At 49.1% G+C, this 17,349-nt stretch overlaps 1 protein-coding gene across 1 annotated transcript in view; it reads left to right on the top strand.

Annotated features, from left to right (window-relative positions):
• B3GALT5 (beta-1,3-galactosyltransferase 5) overlaps positions 1 to 12,762 on the top strand; it is a 61,627-nt gene extending 48,865 nt beyond the window's left edge. The window contains exon 5 of the mRNA XM_015446829.4: positions 142 to 12,762. Within this exon, the coding sequence (XP_015302315.3) occupies positions 142 to 1,077 (936 nt within the window). The 3' untranslated portion in view covers positions 1,078 to 12,762. The remainder of the gene's footprint in view (positions 1 to 141) is intronic.
• Positions 12,763 to 17,349: the final 4,587 nt, after the last annotated feature.

Genomic DNA, 17,349 nt, shown 5'->3' with positions numbered 1-17,349 from the left:
ATGCAGCACCTGACTTCTGTATTCAGCGAGGTTCTAGAGTTTCCAAAACACGGGTCTCCTCTCCCACCTCAGCCTTCTAGCATGAAACTAGACACATCCTCATGCTTTTGAGGTCTAATCATTGGATTTTGTTCCTTTCAGATGGCTTGCCCGAAGATGAGATTGATGTATATTTGCCTTCTGGTTCTGGGGGCTCTTTGTTGGTATTTTAGCATGTACAATCTGAATCCTTTCAAAGAACAGTCCTTTACTTACAAGAAAGAGGACAGGCACTTCCTTAAGCTCCCAGATACAAACTGCAGTCAGACACCCCCCTTCCTTGTCCTGCTAGTGACCTCATCCCACAAACAGTTGGCTGAGCGCATGGCCATCCGGCAGACGTGGGGGAAAGAGAGAATGGTGAAGGGAAAGCAGCTGAAGACGTTCTTCCTCCTGGGGACCACCAGCAATGCGGCAGAAACAAAAGAGGTGGACCAGGAGAGCCAGCGACACAACGACATTATCCAGAAGGATTTCCTAGACGTCTATTACAATTTGACCCTGAAGACCATGATGGGCATGGAATGGGTCCATCGCTTTTGTCCTCAGGCAGCATTTGTGATGAAAACAGACTCAGACATGTTCATCAATGTTGACTATCTGACCGAACTGCTTCTGAAGAAAAACAGAACCACCAGGTTTTTCACTGGCTTCTTGAAACTCAATGAGTTTCCCATCAGGCAACCATTCAGTAAGTGGTTTGTCAGCAAATCTGAATATCCGTGGGACAGGTACCCACCATTCTGCTCTGGCACTGCCTATGCGTTTTCTGGCGACGTGGCGAGTCAGGTGTACAATGTCTCCAACAGCGTCCCATACATTAAACTGGAAGACGTGTTTGTGGGGCTCTGCCTCGAAAGGCTGAACATCAGATTGGAGGAGCTCCACTCCCAGCAGACCTTTTTCCCAGAGGGCTTACGCTTCTCTGTGTGCCGCTTCAGGAGGATCGTGGCCTGCCACTTCGTCAAGCCCCAGGCTCTCCTGGACTACTGGCAGGCTCTAGAGAATTCCCAGGAGAAAGATTGTCCGCCTGTCTGAGAGGAGCCCAGAGGCACATCCAGACAAGTTTCAGATAACCTGTGGGGATAGTGTTTACAAGATTTTGGAAGAGGGGGTGGGACAGAGGATGCCGTTCTTTAGTGCTGAAATCCACGCCAGAATGTCGGTGTCCATGAAGCCACTGATTAGTTCCCACTTAGTGCTCCAGGCAATAATAGGCACCCTGTCTCTTGGGCACGCACAGTCTCTATACTAAGTGTTTGACATACACCTGGATTTTCGCATTTCAGGGGTTAGTATCCTATGACACGATGGGTGTTACCATCCCAATTTTACAGGTAAGGAAACAGCAGCTGCGAGAGGTACAGGAACTTGTCCCAAGGCTCACAGCCAGTAGACATAGGAGCAGGAATGAAAATCGAGCACTTTCAGAATCTGGTGGGCAGCCCCTGACTTGAATCACTCCCGTGTGCTGCCTCCCTTAGGAGGGGACAGTGATGATGAGGTCTCCGAGCCGGCATCCTTCCATCCCTATCCAGAGTCCCCTCCACCTCAGCTCCCAATCCTTGTGCTTTTTAGAGCTAAGCCTGGGATGACCAAATTCACCGCAGCTCCTTCATTCATGGGGCTGGACGTAGCTGGGACCGAGTCCATGTTACTGGCTCGGTACTCAACACAACCCAAGTTTCATCCCAGGAAATGTCCTCGCAGTGGATGCAGCTCACATGCTGAGGAACGCCCAGCTCTGGACAGAGTTCTTATAAATGTATAAATTAGGCTCAGAAACCACTGCAGTCTGACCTGCTGTACAGGCTGCCCACACTGCTGACCTCGCTGGTGAGCAGCATGTCACTTCTGAGCCATCTGCTGCTCTCTCGTTTCTTCACCCCAACTGTCCCTTGTTTTCGATCAATGGGGACCAGCCACTGCCCCAGGAGCACTTTAGGGCTCTCAGTTCAAACCAAAGGACAGTTGAACTCGGATATGTTTCATGCGGGATTCTGGGAGCTTTCTGGGAATTCAGCTGGAGTCAAGTCAAGATGCTCTCAAGGACCTTTCGGACACAGAGCCCCAAAGTGGACCCTGGTGAGGCAGGGGTGGTCCTGCCTCCACTTCCCAAGCCTGAGCCAAGCTCATCTTCACTGAATTTCTCATTTGGCCGAGTAACAACTGAACTTCGTGGTTTGGTGTTTAGCCTTCAGTTTATTCCGCTACCTCCCACCCAGAGGTTTGTGCGAGCCTGTTTTGCAGGGTTGTGTGAAACCAGGGCACTTCTTTGTAAGAGGTTTTGCCCATTCAGCCACGGTCATGTGACATGCAAAGTAATCTTGCTCCTAATTATAGAAATGATTTTTTTTTTTTTACTTTACCACACTTTACTTTGTACTCAGAGAAGAGGCCTCACATGGCTGTGTCACATATAAATGTTGGACTCAACTCCTACTTGAACTCAGGAAAAGTTACTTGCTGCAAAATGGTTTTGACCATGTTCAGTTGCAAAAGTCCGTCTGATATCCTATTTTGCATACCATTTCTTGTGTCTGGATTATGCTGCTGCTTTGTAGACGTGTTTCCTCATCCTGGCCGCTCTGAACGCACTGGGTCATGTTCAGAAAAGCCTCCTTCTCAGGTGGAAAAAATCAGGGACTGAGCTTGTCTTTTGAAGCCCAAATTTAAGAGCCACGCCCCTCGGTTCCATAGGATGGGCTGCCTCTCGTTGTGAAGATGACTGTGCTTTGAGGGAGAAGTCGTCTGCCGAAGAAGACCAGGCAGTAGGCCTGGGTCTGTGTTTCATGGTCTGTCTTGTCAGGTGTGTGTCTGTGTGGCCACTGGTCTCAGTCGGCGAGGCCCGTCCAGCTGCTGCCTCTGTGTGACTGGCTTTGGGTCTGGTCTTCACAGCGTTGGCTCACAGCTCCAGGGACAAATGAGGACAGGTGTGGGCTCTGTCTACTGCTTCTGTGTGTTCTTAAAGGATTTTCTCTGAGACCCATTGTTTTCCCCATTGTTTCCCCTCCCCTCCTGTCCCCTCCCCTCTTCTTTTCTTTTCTTTTTTTCTGACAGGGTCTCACCCTGTCACCCAGGCTGGAGTGTAGTGGCCTGATCTCGCTGCAGCCTTGAACTCAACGAGCCTCAAACAAGCCTCCTGCCTCAGCCAGTGTGTAGTTGGGATTACAGGTGTGTATTTCTTTACACAATGACTAATTCTTTTTCTTGAGGAAGACATTATTACATGAATCTAGAACTTGAAGGAACCTTAGAGCTCATTCAGTCCTGCCTCCTCTTTTATGTGAGATGCAAACGAGGCCCAGAGAGACCTAACAACTTGCCAGGACCTTCCCAGCTAGTTTGTTGCAGAAGGCGGGTTCCAGCTCAGCATGGATTTCATGGTGCTGTCTGTCTGGATGTGAGAGTGAGGAACGACGTGAAAGCGTGAATGAGGAGGCCAAGCGGTGCTTCCCCAGGAACACCCAGTGCTAGCTCCAGAATGGGACTGGAGAGGCCCAGGTTGGCCGGGCCGGGGCTTCACCGCAGGCACCCAGAGAGGAGGGATTCTGATGGGCAGATGCTGAGCTAGGGGCTGCATAGGTATTGCCTCATCTACATGCTGTCAATGAGTTTTCCGAGGGCAGGGACCCCCAGTTGCTCAGGTTTACAGATTAGGAAACTGAGGCAGAGAGAGAGGGCAAAAAACTCATTCGAGGTTACATAGGTGACAAGTGGTAGAAACGGGGTGACCCTAAGCTGCCCTGTGGCCTCCCCAGCCACCTGCTGACGAACTGCAGGAGTTCATTGCATTGGCTGCTCCCACTGCCTCTCTGGGGCACCTCCTCAGACTCCCCCAACCACACACACCTATCCCCCAGCCCCCAGACCCCTGTACTCTGCCTTCTCCTGTGACTGTGGCAGGACCCGCTTGGCCCCCGTGGCGCCAGAACCCCTGCTATTGGACTGACTCCAGCTCTTCTTCCACAACTCCTGATGCAGCTCACTCTCGCCCTGCCACCTGCTGTCCCCTCTGCTGGATCATCCCATAAGCGCACAGACACACTGCCATTTCCCACCCAACCAGAAACGACCATCACCTTCCCCAACCCCTTCCCTGACCCTCTTCCCCTCCCACTGCCCCATCCTGTTGCGTTTCTGGTGGAACCCCGCACGAGAGTTTTACTTGTCTGTTGCCTCATCCTAATCCTTCTCTTCTTTCCCAAATGCCGTCTCATCAGACTTTTGCACCCTCACTCCACCCAGATGGCCCTTCGCAGGCACCCACGACCTCCTGTGGCTGGGTCCTGTGGGCAGTTCTCGTCCTCATCCTGCTTGACATGGGGAGTCCTCATCACCAGCTTCTAGGACGCCGGGTGCTCTTGGTCTCCCTTCTCCTTGCTGCCCGCCTTTTCCATCTCCTCTGCTTGCTCCTTCTCTTTGCTCTGACCGTGCCGTGCTGGAGGTTCCTGGGCTCTGCCTGGGGCCCCCTTTCTTCCCTGCTTATACCCAGTCCCCTGAGGGGCCCACCCTGTCTCATGGCTTTAAATATGTTGATGATGTTTCCATTTATCTCCCGTGTAGAACTCTTTCTTGCTCTTCAATCCACTGCCTACCTGATTTCCCTTAGTGAACAAATCCAACACTGACCTTCTGATTAACTGCCCCACATCCACCCCATCTGCAGCCGTTCCCGTCTCAGGTAACGGCCACTCCATCTTCCTGCAGCTCAAGTGGGAAGCCCTGGAGCCATTCTGACTCCTCTCCCATCTGGTGCATCAGGAAAGACTGTGGGAACTACCTTCAAATTATCTCCAGGAGCCAGCTGCCTCCCGCCCCTCCACTGTGACCACCCTTGTCCAAGCCTGCGTCACCTCTCACCTGCATTCGTGCAGCCACCTCCAGACCCTCCCCAGGCTTCCATCGCTGCATCCTTTAGTCTCTTCCCAGCAGCATCCAGAGTGATCCTTTCAAAATCTCACTTCTCTGCTCAAAACTGTGGTTTCCCATCGCCAGGGATATTAAGGATAAAAGCCACATGCTTCATACCATTGTCTGCCTGTGATTCCCTAATCGCATCCCTTTGCTCGCTCACTCTGGCCTGTTGTTTCTGAACAGCAGTCTGTTCCAGCCACAGTGGCCCCCTTACCCTTATCTGCCCATGCCCGTCGGCCTTGGCGCTGGCTGTCCTTTCTGCCGGAAGTGCCCTTTCCGCAGGTGCTCTCATGCCTTGCTCCTTTGCCTGGTTGACATCTGGTCAATGTCACCTTCTCAGTGAGGCCTACGCTGACCTCCCTGTAGGAAAATGCAACTCACCTCACTCCCATGCCCCATACCTTATATTGTTTTCCTTGCACTTACCAATTTCTAACAAAGCGTATAATATCTATTTATTATAACATATCTATATTTTATGGTTTATGTTTCAACCGACTTGAATGTAACCTTTGTGTGGGCCGCGGGTCTTTCTGTGTTTTCTTCACTGACGCACCTTGGATGCTTAGCATGGTCCCAGCACATAGTAGATGCTCAATAAACATTTGTTGCGTGGAACTGAATGTATCGGTATGGTAGGTGGTTTTTAGAAGGGAATGAGTGAACCAGGACTGAAAAAAAATCAAATATTTTTCAAAGCCAGCCAACACTGTGGTTTCATGTGAGTCAGTAAGTAGGAAATGGGTGCGACTCTGTGACCTGAAAACCAAGAAGTGCTCCACAGCCATGCTCTTCACTGACCTTTTCTTCCAAAATGGAATACTTCACACAGTGTGGGGTGGACAGAATCACACGGCACAGTCTGTGTGCCTGTCCTCCAGCCTGATACCTGGCCGGTCCTGTCTCATCTATACTCTCATGCAAACTCTTATTTTTTGTTTTGTTTTGTTTGTTTTTGAGACAGAGTCTCACTCTGTCACCCAGGCTGGAGTGCAGCGGTGCAATCTTGGCTCACTGCAACCTCTGCCTCCCGGGTTCTTGTGCCTCAGCCTCCTGAGTAGCTAGGATTATAGGCATGTGCCACCAACCCAGCTAATTTTTGTATTGTTAGTAGAGACGGGGTTTCACCATGTTGGCCAGGCTGGTCTTGAACGCCTGACCTCGGGTGATCTACCTGCCTCAGCCTCCCAGAGTGCTGGGATTATAGGTGTGTGCCACCACACCCAACCCTGTTTCAAGAATTTGTGCCACAGCTCAGCATTTAGCGGCAGTGGGAAGGCCAGACCTCCTGATTCTTCAGCCTGGTAGCATCCTCCATGCCTTAACAAAAAAACCAAAACCCTAAATGTAGTTAATTTGTGCTCCTCTTCAAACACACCATTGTAACCACATAATACACTGTGTGAAAAGAGAGGAAAGAAAAATCCAAGTCAACAGTAACTTGCCAGGCCTTCTGTCCTTGAGCCCCATCTCTCGCATCCACCATGCTAACCTCGGCCAGGCCCCTGTCTGGATTCAGCCTGACTTGAGCCGCCTCCTCCTAACTAGTCCCACGGGCCTGGCCCTGCCACTTTCCAGTCTGTCCTTCACTTGACATTTAGAGTAATTTTTAAAAACAGCAAATCTGATTAGGAAACTCAGAGGCCCAGGGAAGCCAGTGACTTGCCCTCTGGCACCCTGTCCTGAGGGTAGAGCTTCCTGGCATAGGGTCAGTGAGCCCCGAGGCTACCTCCCTGCAGGCTGCAGGAGGATGAGCATGGTCAAGAGCAGCAATTCTCGTTGCTTCAACTGTCGTTGCCTATTTAATGAGCTTCGCAGTGCCCTCAATTTGCTAAGTTAACTTTGGCCATGCCAGTGAGAGGTCTGACTGGTGATTTCCAGCTCCCGCTGGGCACCGGGTGCTGCACCGGTTATCCCGAAAGACTAGCACGGAGGGCCCAGATGGCCTTGGAAAGCAAAATTAATTAATTTTCATGCGAGTTTTTGATCCTCTTGAGTGTGGTTATTTTTGTGCAAAAAATTATCCCGATGTTTACTTTGGTTTCAAAAGCAATTTATTAAAATTCCTTCCTAAGCTTTAAATTTCAGCTAACAAATATGAGAAGGGCCCCTGGGAATGGTAAGAATCAGGAAGCATTGTGTGTGTGTGCACACCCCAAGGCTGTGCAGCTACAATAGCTGGAAGTGCAGAATGTGGATTCTGTCCGCTGTCTTTACAGCAAGCCCTCTGCACCTGTAGAAACCGTACTGACATACAGCCTTGCAGAACCTCCAGCTTCCATGGTGGCAGGAGCCATGGAAAATAGAGACCCACCGGGTAAGGAGGTAACTGGGACACCAGGTTACTGCCTACCTGGTGAGGAAGCTGGGGAAAAGGGCCCATGGGAGGATACTAATGGGGGAAGAGGAGACCTCACTTCCAGTGCTGGGCGACCCACTTAGGGAGGCCCCATTCCATTTACATCTCCACTGAAGCCTCCACCTCCGGGTTCGAGCCCTGGCTCTGCAATTTGCTAGCTGTGGCCCCCAGGTGGTCATTCTCTCTGCACCTCAGTCTCCGCACCTCTGTAAAATGGGATGATAATAGTGTTCACCTCGGAAGGTTGTCAGAGGTGTGGAAGTTAAGATAATTCACACTGAGTTCTTGGCATGGCTGTGCGTAGCACTGGGTGCAAGCTGAAATGTGTGGGCTGCCATCGCGATGTTGTGTCTCATGGCCTGCAGTGGTTGCTTAGCAGCAACGGGTTTGCTTGGTTATTTCCTGATTTGGGGGAAATAGATCCAGAGACCAAGGTTCCATGTTATCCCCAGCACCGGGCTGACCCCAGGTACCAGAGAAGCCTCCACGGCCCCAGGCTGCAGAGGACCCAGGTTACAACTTGCTCAAGTAGACCCAGGGTCTAGGCTTATCCTAGTAAACTTTGGTACCAAGCCAGCCTTTGTGACCTGAGATTCCAACACCACCATTGCAGATCCAGGCTCTAAGCTAGCCTCTGCAAACTCAGGATATATATTCCACGTATCCCTGATCTGGGGGACAGGTCTGTATGTGGTTTGCAGAGTAACGATATGAAGAAGGTCTTGTTAAGACGGCGTGGTGTGGAGTGCCCAGGTGTGAAGTGGTTGTCTCAGTGGAAGTTGTAGCCTCCTCCTCCCCGTGACATCATCCTGACACGTGCTCAGTGTTAGGCATTTTTCCCCTCCTGCTCTGAATCAGTGTGAGTGAGGTATGCACGCGGGAGGGACAAGCGTGCATGGCGCCCAGCTGTGGTGCGTTTAGAGCTCAGCCTCAGCCCTCCAGTGGGACCCTGGGCATACCCTTAACCCCCGGGCTCTGTTCGCTGGCGCAGGGCCTGCGCTCTGAAGTCCGGCTGCCTGGGTTTGAATTTTACCTTCCTCTCACAGTCCCGTGAGAGGCAAGTTACTTACCTTCTAATTGCCTTAGTTTTGTTATCTGAAGAATGGGACTATAGTAGTTCTCGCCTCGTGGTATGATCATGTGGGTTAAATGAGAGGATGAGTATAAATTGCTCAACATCCCATGGTAGGTGCTCAGTCAGTGCAGGTGCCTATGATTACAGTCAATGTTTGGGCTGTGAATTTTGGTGGATTCTGTGGTGGTGTGTACTGCACTCTCTATCAGTGTACCTGCTGGTGTCTGGTGATCTCTGTGCAAATCAAGACCTCTTCCAATTGTGTCTGTAGGGCTTTGTTTCAGCTCTTGTTCTTTTTCTTCATTTGAATCTTTCCTGGAACTCTTGGAGAAGTTCTTCTGTTCACGAGATGCTTCACAATCAGAGCACTGTGTTCTTGACTCTCTTAAATCAGAATATGTGAAAATCCAAACGAGGTACAAGAAGTTGGAGCTGGAAGATGCCTTAGAAATTATGTACAGTTTTTTTTTATTATTTTTTAAATTTTTAGATAAAACCTTCCTTTTACAGATAGGAAAACCAAAGCTCAGAAAAATGGAGTGACTTTGCTAAGTCCTTCAGTGAGTGGCACATCCAGGATTAAAAGCTGGCATCAGAAATCCCATGTCAGACATTCATTCTTTTATTTATTCATTGGTTGGGTGCTCAGTGCTTTGACTGGACATCCTGAATGAGGATCAAGCTGAGGTTTGAGGCCGTGGGTTTCGCATACAGAGCTTTCACTGGGTAAATTCACAATGCTGAGAAGATTATCAGGGGCACCTGCTCCCTTGACAGCTGAATAAAGAAGCGTTCCAGTGCCTTCTCTGTGAGCATCATAAGCCATGTCCATCCATACCTGCTGTTTCACTGAAACCCCACAGCAGCTTCTGGAGGGCACCATTCTTATAATTACGCCCCTGGATTTAAGAGGAGGAAACTGAGGGTCAGAGTGACTCAGCGACTTCCCTGGGGGCTGAGACATGGTGGAGACACAGCCCCTTGGCCTCCAAATGCTGCCTCCCACGAGCAGCCTTGCCTTTCTCCACTTGGCACAGTGGCGAGTCCTCCAATGTATCTGCTTTCACAGGAAGCTTGGGACCAGCCCTGCCCAAGGAGTGTGCCATCTGGCCCCTTTTCCTGTCTGCTGCCACGTTTTTTCCAAGTGTTGACATGAGTCTCAGTCTGCCCCTTCCTGGGCCTGTTTGATTTCCTGGGATTTGGTGCTTAGTTATCTGTGTCTTTCCCAAGAACCTCCTGTTTAGCTGGATCCCCTGACCTGTCCTGTCCTGGCCAGCCCTCTCTTGAGGTCACTCAAGTTTCCAGGTGGCAGCCCAAACAAATGTCTGGCTTCAGAAAATAAACTCTTCAGTCCAGCTCACTTTGCCTGTCTCCCTATCTAATGCCCTTGTAAAACAAGCCTGGGGGCTTCACACTCAGTGTGTGTGTGTGTGTGTGTGTGTGTGTGTCTATGAGAGAGAGAGACAGACAGACAGATCCATGGCTCTAATTAGAGATACCATGCTCAGTGGAAGCTGGTTCTGAACAATGTTAACTGCCCTGCCCTTGTTCATGAAGGGCAGTGAAAGAGCAAGGGGCAGTTTAATTCTACCTGGGCTGTAAAACAGCAGGCACCCCCACTGCCCTCCTCAGCTGTTGGGGTAGCAGGGTGGAGTTGAGGGCCTCACTCGTTTTCAGCTTTGCACAATCAGTCACACGTTCGTTATATGACAGCTATGTGCCACACACCCATGTTCAGTAAGGTGGAAGCCAGCTGCAGGCGGGGTCCACAGTTCCAGACATCTCTGAAGGATGTCACACCAACTTTCAGGCAGAACATTTAGAAAGAGTGAAAGTGAAAGAGATCAACCAGCCCATTGAGTATCTATGTGTTTTTTACAAGCAAGAACTGGGGAGGCAATAGTATTTAGAATCCTTGATACTCTATTATTACACTTGATAATTCTTTTAGTTCCAAAAGAAAAAAAAAAGCCAGGCTTTGGTGACTCTCATGGGCCCTCCATGCCAAGAGTCTATGACTCTGTGGCAGATTAAATAATTAACGAGCCTGATTTAATATAACAGCTGCCATGCACCCTCATTTTAAAAACAGTTGAGACAGTGTTTACATTTTCTCCATGTTCTCCATTTGGAAATGTCTTAGTTTGCTTTGTGTCGCTGTAGCAGAATACCACAGACTGGGCAATTTATAGACAATAGAAATTAATCTGGCTCATAGTTCTAGATGCCAGGAAGTCCAAGAGCTTGGCACTGGCCTCTGGTGAGGGCGTTCGTGCCGTGTCATGGTGGGTGGGAGGGCAAAAGAGCAAAACTTGCTTTGATAAAATCACTCTCGCAATAACTGACGTTCCTCTGATGATAACATTAATTCGTTCATGACAGCAGAACCCTCCTGACCCAGCCACCTCATAAAAGGTTCCACCTTTCAACGCTGTTGCATGGGGGATTAAGTTTCCTTACTCAAGCACTTTGGGGGACACTTTCAAACCATAGCAGGAAGTATTTGCTTTCTCGTAACATTTTAAAAAATAATTAATTTTCAGCATTTGTTATATCAGAACGGACATGATAGCAATTTCCATAGCTGTGTCTCTCCTGGCAGATTTTTAAAGTTCTTCCAGCCTGATTCCTCTCTCTGTTTGGGTCTCTGGCATGGTGCCTGCTGGAGAGTAGATACTTGATAATTATCTATTGGGTTCTAAGGGGATCTCTCAAAGGTGGTATTCAGGTACCCACAAGGCAACTCCCATCACAAGAAAGAATGGTGGCCTGGGAGTGAGCTGTAAGGTTCCTTTGAACACCAATTCCTGAAGCCTCTTTTATTCATTATTGTTGGGACTTGTTTTTATTTGTTTCATTCTGCATAACCCCAGAATCTGTATGTGAATACTAGGAAACATTATCATGGGCTGAGGTGTATTTGAAGTAAACTCGTAACTATGTCTCTGGGATACGAAAGGTGCTTACATTTTCTGTTGGGAATGTAGAGAGAAGGAGTTGCAGCGTGTGGCCACTGGGAACATAGAGGCATGAGTTTCTGTCTGTTTTCCTGCTGTTGAAATCTGAGTGCTAGGAATGGACCTCTTGCTCTCAGATTGGTCTTGAAGCTGAAGGGAACCTGTCCACCCTCCGCACAGGGCAAAGAGCCACGCCAAAAGGAGGAAGTTGGATTGCATCGTGGCACCTGCCAATCGGAAGACTGACAAACAAAAAAATAGTTTTTAGTTAATTTAAAAAATGATCTTCCTACTTATCAGACACAATCACTTTTAAATACGAGCAGAAAAATGAACTCCATAGCCAAATGCAACGTTTTGTGTCACACTGTTTCACATCATCTCTTCTACCTCCATTCACTGGTCAAAGAAACGCAGAGTTGAGTTGGCCAGTGTGGCATGGACACAGCCAGGCTCAGACACACCCACCAGTGAAGCCAGCGTGAGGTCTGTTGGCTCAGGGGTCCAGTCCTTTGGTCCCCGAAGAGGTAAGCCAAAGACATAGTGATACTAGGTTGATTTCTGCTCCAGAAGGTATCAGATGGGAAATAGGTGACTTGTTTTACCTGGTCAAATAAGACGTCAGTAAAATCTACCGTGACTGGAAATTACTTAATGCAACCGGAGGAGACTTTGTGGTCAAATTTTGCTTTTCCTAAAAAATACGAAATTAAATTTACATGTCACTGAATGATATCTGAAACTGTCATTTCCTTGTATGTTAGGGGGATCTGCTAGACTCTTATGTCATCATGTTTTGGAAATGGGTATATGTACTTAATATTGGTTAAAAATCATTTATTTTTAACAAAAATTAAATTATGAAAATAATGCACTTAACTGGGTGAGTTTTAGGTTGTCGATTGATGTGATAATTCATTCTTACTGAAAATTTGGCAAGGTATGGTTTGAATCGGACAATCCTTTTGTTTTTACATTGATGTTTTCTATATTTATTTTGTACCTGGAAAAATATTTTTAAAAATGTATTTTGATTTTATATGTGTAGAAAAATATACTGAACAATGTTGAGATGCTTATTTTTGTAAGAGATGGGTACTTGTTCCCCTTGGATTTCGGAAGCAAAGCAATGGGACCCTATGCTTCAGAGTCTTAATGGGGTGGGGCAGTGTCCGTTGAGGTGTCCTGTTGGGAATGACAAGTCCAGGGCGGATTATGAGGCAGGCATCCTTTGGAGTTTTTCTTCTCTCAGGTATATTTTAACTAAATCTGTCATTTAACTTGAAGAAATCAAGTCTTGTGAATTGATACGATTGTACTTCTAGAGTCTTTGATGATAACTTGTCTTTGCGGTACAGATTGGCTCCTCGATCTTTCAAAGTTTCATTTAAATGGAAATAAAGGTCTGAAACCGATGTATGTTTCTGACTTCATCATGCATGGGTCACCGTTCCTGTGGTACTGCAGGCCTGGAAATCTGCCCACGGACGCTTCTGGCAGGCTGCATCCAGGGCCCGCTCAGAAATGAATCTGGAGTTGGAGGCGGCAGGGAGGGAGTGGTGCAGCACTATGTGTGGGGAAGTGGTGGATCCTGAAGGTGGGCGGGGGGTGGTGCAGCTTCAGAGGATGAGGGTACCTCCTGCTCCCTCCCCACCAGCTGGCCTTGCCATCCACCTGTGGCAAGGTGGGGGCTGCCCCTGGCCCTGGGCCCTGGGTCCTTTGTCACTGGCTGCTCCCTCCTCCGGGACTCCATGCCCACCATCATCTCCTTTCCCCCAATGGCCACTCCTCCCTTCTAGAACTTTCCTCAGCATACAAGCCTGCTCTCTCAAAGATGACTTGCTGGACTTTCCTCTTTTCTAGTAGTGCCTCTTTCTCTTTTTTCCCTTAAGGCTAAAGCTCCTCCCAAGAGTGGCCTTCCCCTCCACTGCCACTTCAGTCCCCCTCTCCTTTCCCCCACCATGGCCCTGAAATAGCTCTGGGGGCCCCACAGCGCTTGGATTGGGTCAGCACCATGTCACCCTGGGTGCTTGCCTGGCCAGGCCTTGGCAGCACCTGGCACTGGAGCCTGCCCTGCTCCCTCCTGCACCCTCCTGGCTCCAGGACATCTCAACCTGCAGCCTTTCCTCCCCTCCCAGCAGCTCCCTTCACTCTTTTTGGCTCACTCTACCTCCTCGTCCCGCCCTCCCATGGTGGAGGCCCCCGGCTGAGACCCCAGGTCTCCCACTTGCCATAGCACTGCCTCCCAGTCAGAGCACCTGTCTCTGCATGTGTGTGTTTGTCTAAGGGCTGGGGAAACAGAACACAAGCCATCCAGCTGAAAAGAAACACAACAGGAGTTTCTCTTCCCATAGTCCTGGAGGCCAAATGTCCAAAATCAAGGTGTCAGCAGGGCTGGCTCCTCCTGAGGCCTCTCCCCTTGGGATGTGGATGGTGCCTTCCTCCTGTCTCTGTACATGGCCTCTCCTTTGTGTGTTTCTGTCTCCGTTTCCTTTTATATTTTATAAGGACACCAGTCACATTGGATCTGGGCCCATCCTCTTGACCTCATTTTAACTCGATTACAATCTCTTTAGAGACCCTACTGGAGGTTGGTACATCAGCAGATGAATTTTTTTGACAGGGGTCACAATTCAACCTGTAACATCATGAGTTTCAATTCCATCTCTATGTCGATGGCTCCCAAATATGAGCCATGACCTCTGACCTTTCACTGAACCCCAAACCCAGATATCCCACTTCCTGTTCAGCAGCATCACTTTGATGTAAAATGGGCAAAGCTGAACTCTCACTTTTCCCCTTCAGACCGGCCTCTCTGCTATCTCCGTATTTCTGCTGCCAATGCCTCGTGCTCAGGAGGTCGCCTTGCCTCCTGTCTTTCCTGCACATCCTGCAGCAGCAGGTCCCGAGCCTCCTCCGGGGGAGAAGAGCCTAAATCGGGCCATTTTCACTGCCCCCAGCTCCCCACCCAGGCGGCCGTCATCCCTCACCTGCACTTCCGCAGGAGTCTCCCAGTGAGCCTCCCTGTGCGTTCTCTGACTCGTGTGTGGCCTGATCTGCACGGAGTGGTCTCTGAAATGCATGAATCAGATCACGGACCACTGCTGCTCATCATTCTAGAAGTTTTTATTTACCTTCAATGTGACCGTGAGGTCCTTACCGTGACTCGCAAGATTACCTCTGGCTCCTGAATGCCCCTGTAACTCCCCACCATACCCTGCCTTTCACCCCTGGGCCAGCACACAGCGGCCCTTATGCTTTCCTCCAGCCAGCCCAACCCCTCCAGCCCCGTCACTGTTGTGTGTTTCCCCAGGACCTTCCCATGGGTGCCTCTCATGCCATAACAGGGCACCACAGACGAGGCGGCTTCAACAGCAGACCTCAGTTCTCTCCCGGTCCTGGAGGCTGGAGTCCCAGATCAAGCTGTCACAGGGGTGGTTCCTCCTGAGACCCCTCTCCTGGGCTTGCAGATGGCATCTTCCCCCTGTGTCCTCATGGGGCCGTCCTTCTTTGTCTGTGTCCTCATCTCCTCTCCTTACAAGGACACCTACCTGTCTTGATAGGGTCAAGGCCCAACCTGACGACCTCATTTTACCTTGATTACTACTTTAAATGCCATGTGTCCAAATACAGTCACATTCTGAGGTGCTGGGGTCAGGACTTCAACATATGGATCTTGGGGGAATGCAATTCCTCTCCTAACAGCCCCCCTCCTCTGTGAGTACTTCTTGTACCCCCCCTTGTTTGTTCCTTCAGTGTGCTCTATTTTCTTCATGTCACTCATCCCTGCCCACGTTTTACTGGACACTTACGCATCTCTTGTCTCTCCCTGTGGACTGTAAGCTCCATGAGTGCAAACACTGCCTTCCTGTCTACACTCCATGGCATCTACACAGCGTTTACAGCGGTGCCTCCCACCCAGCAATCCGTTTTTCTGAACAAGTGGATGAGCTTGTGGTTTGAAGGACTTGAGTCTGAGAGTGTTTGACTTTAGGAGCTGGAGTGTAGGTCTGTGACTGCACCGGCGAGGACTACCTGGTGGAGGGGCTGCTGAGTGGGCTCCAGCCAGGAAGGGTGTGAGGAAAGACAGCAGCGGTACCTGCCTCCTGTCACACAGTGTCTTGGAAGAATGAATGTGGGGACATGTTTCATTTCATGCCATTTGAATAGCTACTAGAATTATCTCCACTTTACAACAGACACAAGTGGCCTGCATTCGATTATTAAGAAAGCCAAAGGAGAAATAAACCATGACATCAACCATTCCCTCTACATGGCCTAATGACTTTCTCTAGCCACACAAGCATAATGATTGAACAAAGAAATGCCCTCTCATTGTCATGAGGTCCTTATTTGATTGTGCTATCCTATGAGAACCATCAGGTAGATACAGGAAGGAATTGCTTTGGCAGAAAACCACGAGAACAATGCACTTATGACTGTCTTTAGGATTCTAGGTAATTGCGGTTTACATGTTCAGACTTACGCCTCTGAACCATGACGAAACATTCTTTTCGTCAGGCATCCGTGGCCAGGAACATTGTCCCTGGCAGGCCTCTCCCAGCTCTCGGATCACAGATGTGTCTGTTTGTTTTCTGGTTGTTTGAATGTATTTATTCTATGGTTGTTTGAACAGTGCTGTGGCCCTGCAGGCTTTTTTCGGGCTCTGTTCTTTGTCAGTGCAGATGGAGACTGGAACGCAACAATTAGATTCCTTTCAGTGATGAGAACCTGGCAGTGCCTCACTTAAGAGAATATTTCTATTAGTGCTTTTAGCAGCGGTGCTTTGGGTAATGCGTGCTCATCTCAGGAAAGAAAGAAGAGTGTCAGACAGGGGAGGGACCCTGGAGATACCCTGGCCCAACCTTTCTATTGTACAGAGGATGAAAGGCACTCACAGCTGCCTTGTCCACAAGAAATGGCATCAGAAACAAGGCCTTCCTACTCATGTCTGTAATTTTAGCTGTTTCTGGATATTGAATGCCACAATAAATAATAGTGCATAAGATGTTACATTGAAAAACAAAACCTTGGCCAGGCACGGTGGCTCACGCCCGTAATCCCAGCACTTGGAAGGCTGAGGCGGGTGGATCACCTGAGGTCAGGAGTTCAAGACCAGCCTGGCCAACATGGTGAAACCTCATCTCTACTAAAAATACAAAAATTAGCTGGATATGGTGGTGCATGCCTGTGATCCCGGCTACTCAGGAGGCTGAGGCAGGAGAATCACTTGAACCTGGGAGGCGGAGGTTACAGTGAGCTGAGATTGCACCACTGCCCTCCAGCCTGGGCAACAGAGAGAGACTCTGTCTCAAAAAAACAAACAACAACAAAAAAATTCCTTTTTGTGTTATTTGCTGATCCTGCCATATGTCAGAGAAGACTATAGTTAAGACTATATAAGAGTAGAGAAAACCATTCCATCCAGAGGCTCAGAAAGTTTACTTTTTTTGCCCAAGTCATACAGCTAGAAATTGACCCTGGAGTTTTAACTTCAACTTTACTGCATTAAAGCCTAGAATTCAAAAACACACCCAAAGGTGTACACCTTAAAGGAGGCATGCTGTAATTCTATGCTCAGACTTCCAGTCACGTACTGACTGGCACTTGCTAAGCATTCATCAGCATATTTTAGTTGGATGCTTATTATGCACCACAGTTCCTGGTGTCATGAACTTATTTTCTGTTTGCAAACAGGACTTTACAATGCCACATGATATTGCCGGGTGCAAGTGGGTGTACACAGAGAAGGCACCAACAATGTTTTTGTTGTTGTTGTTGTTGTTTTTTGAGACAGAATCTTGCCCTGTCCCCCAGGCTGGAGTGCAGTGGTGCGATCTTGGCTCACTTCAACCTCCACTTCCCGGGTTCAAGCGATTCTCCTGCCTCAGCCTCCTGAATAGCTGGGACTACAGGCATGTGCCACTGTGCCCGGCTAATTTTTGTATTTTTAGTGGAGACGGGGTTTCTCCATGTTGGTCAGGCTGGTCTCAAACTGACCT

The sequence above is a fragment of the Macaca fascicularis genome, chromosome 3 (assembly GCF_037993035.2).
Source record: "Macaca fascicularis isolate 582-1 chromosome 3, T2T-MFA8v1.1".
Lineage (NCBI taxonomy): Eukaryota > Metazoa > Chordata > Mammalia > Primates > Cercopithecidae > Macaca > Macaca fascicularis.
The sequence above is the reverse complement of the archived record's forward strand: the minus strand, read 5'-3'. Positions and strand labels throughout refer to the sequence as shown.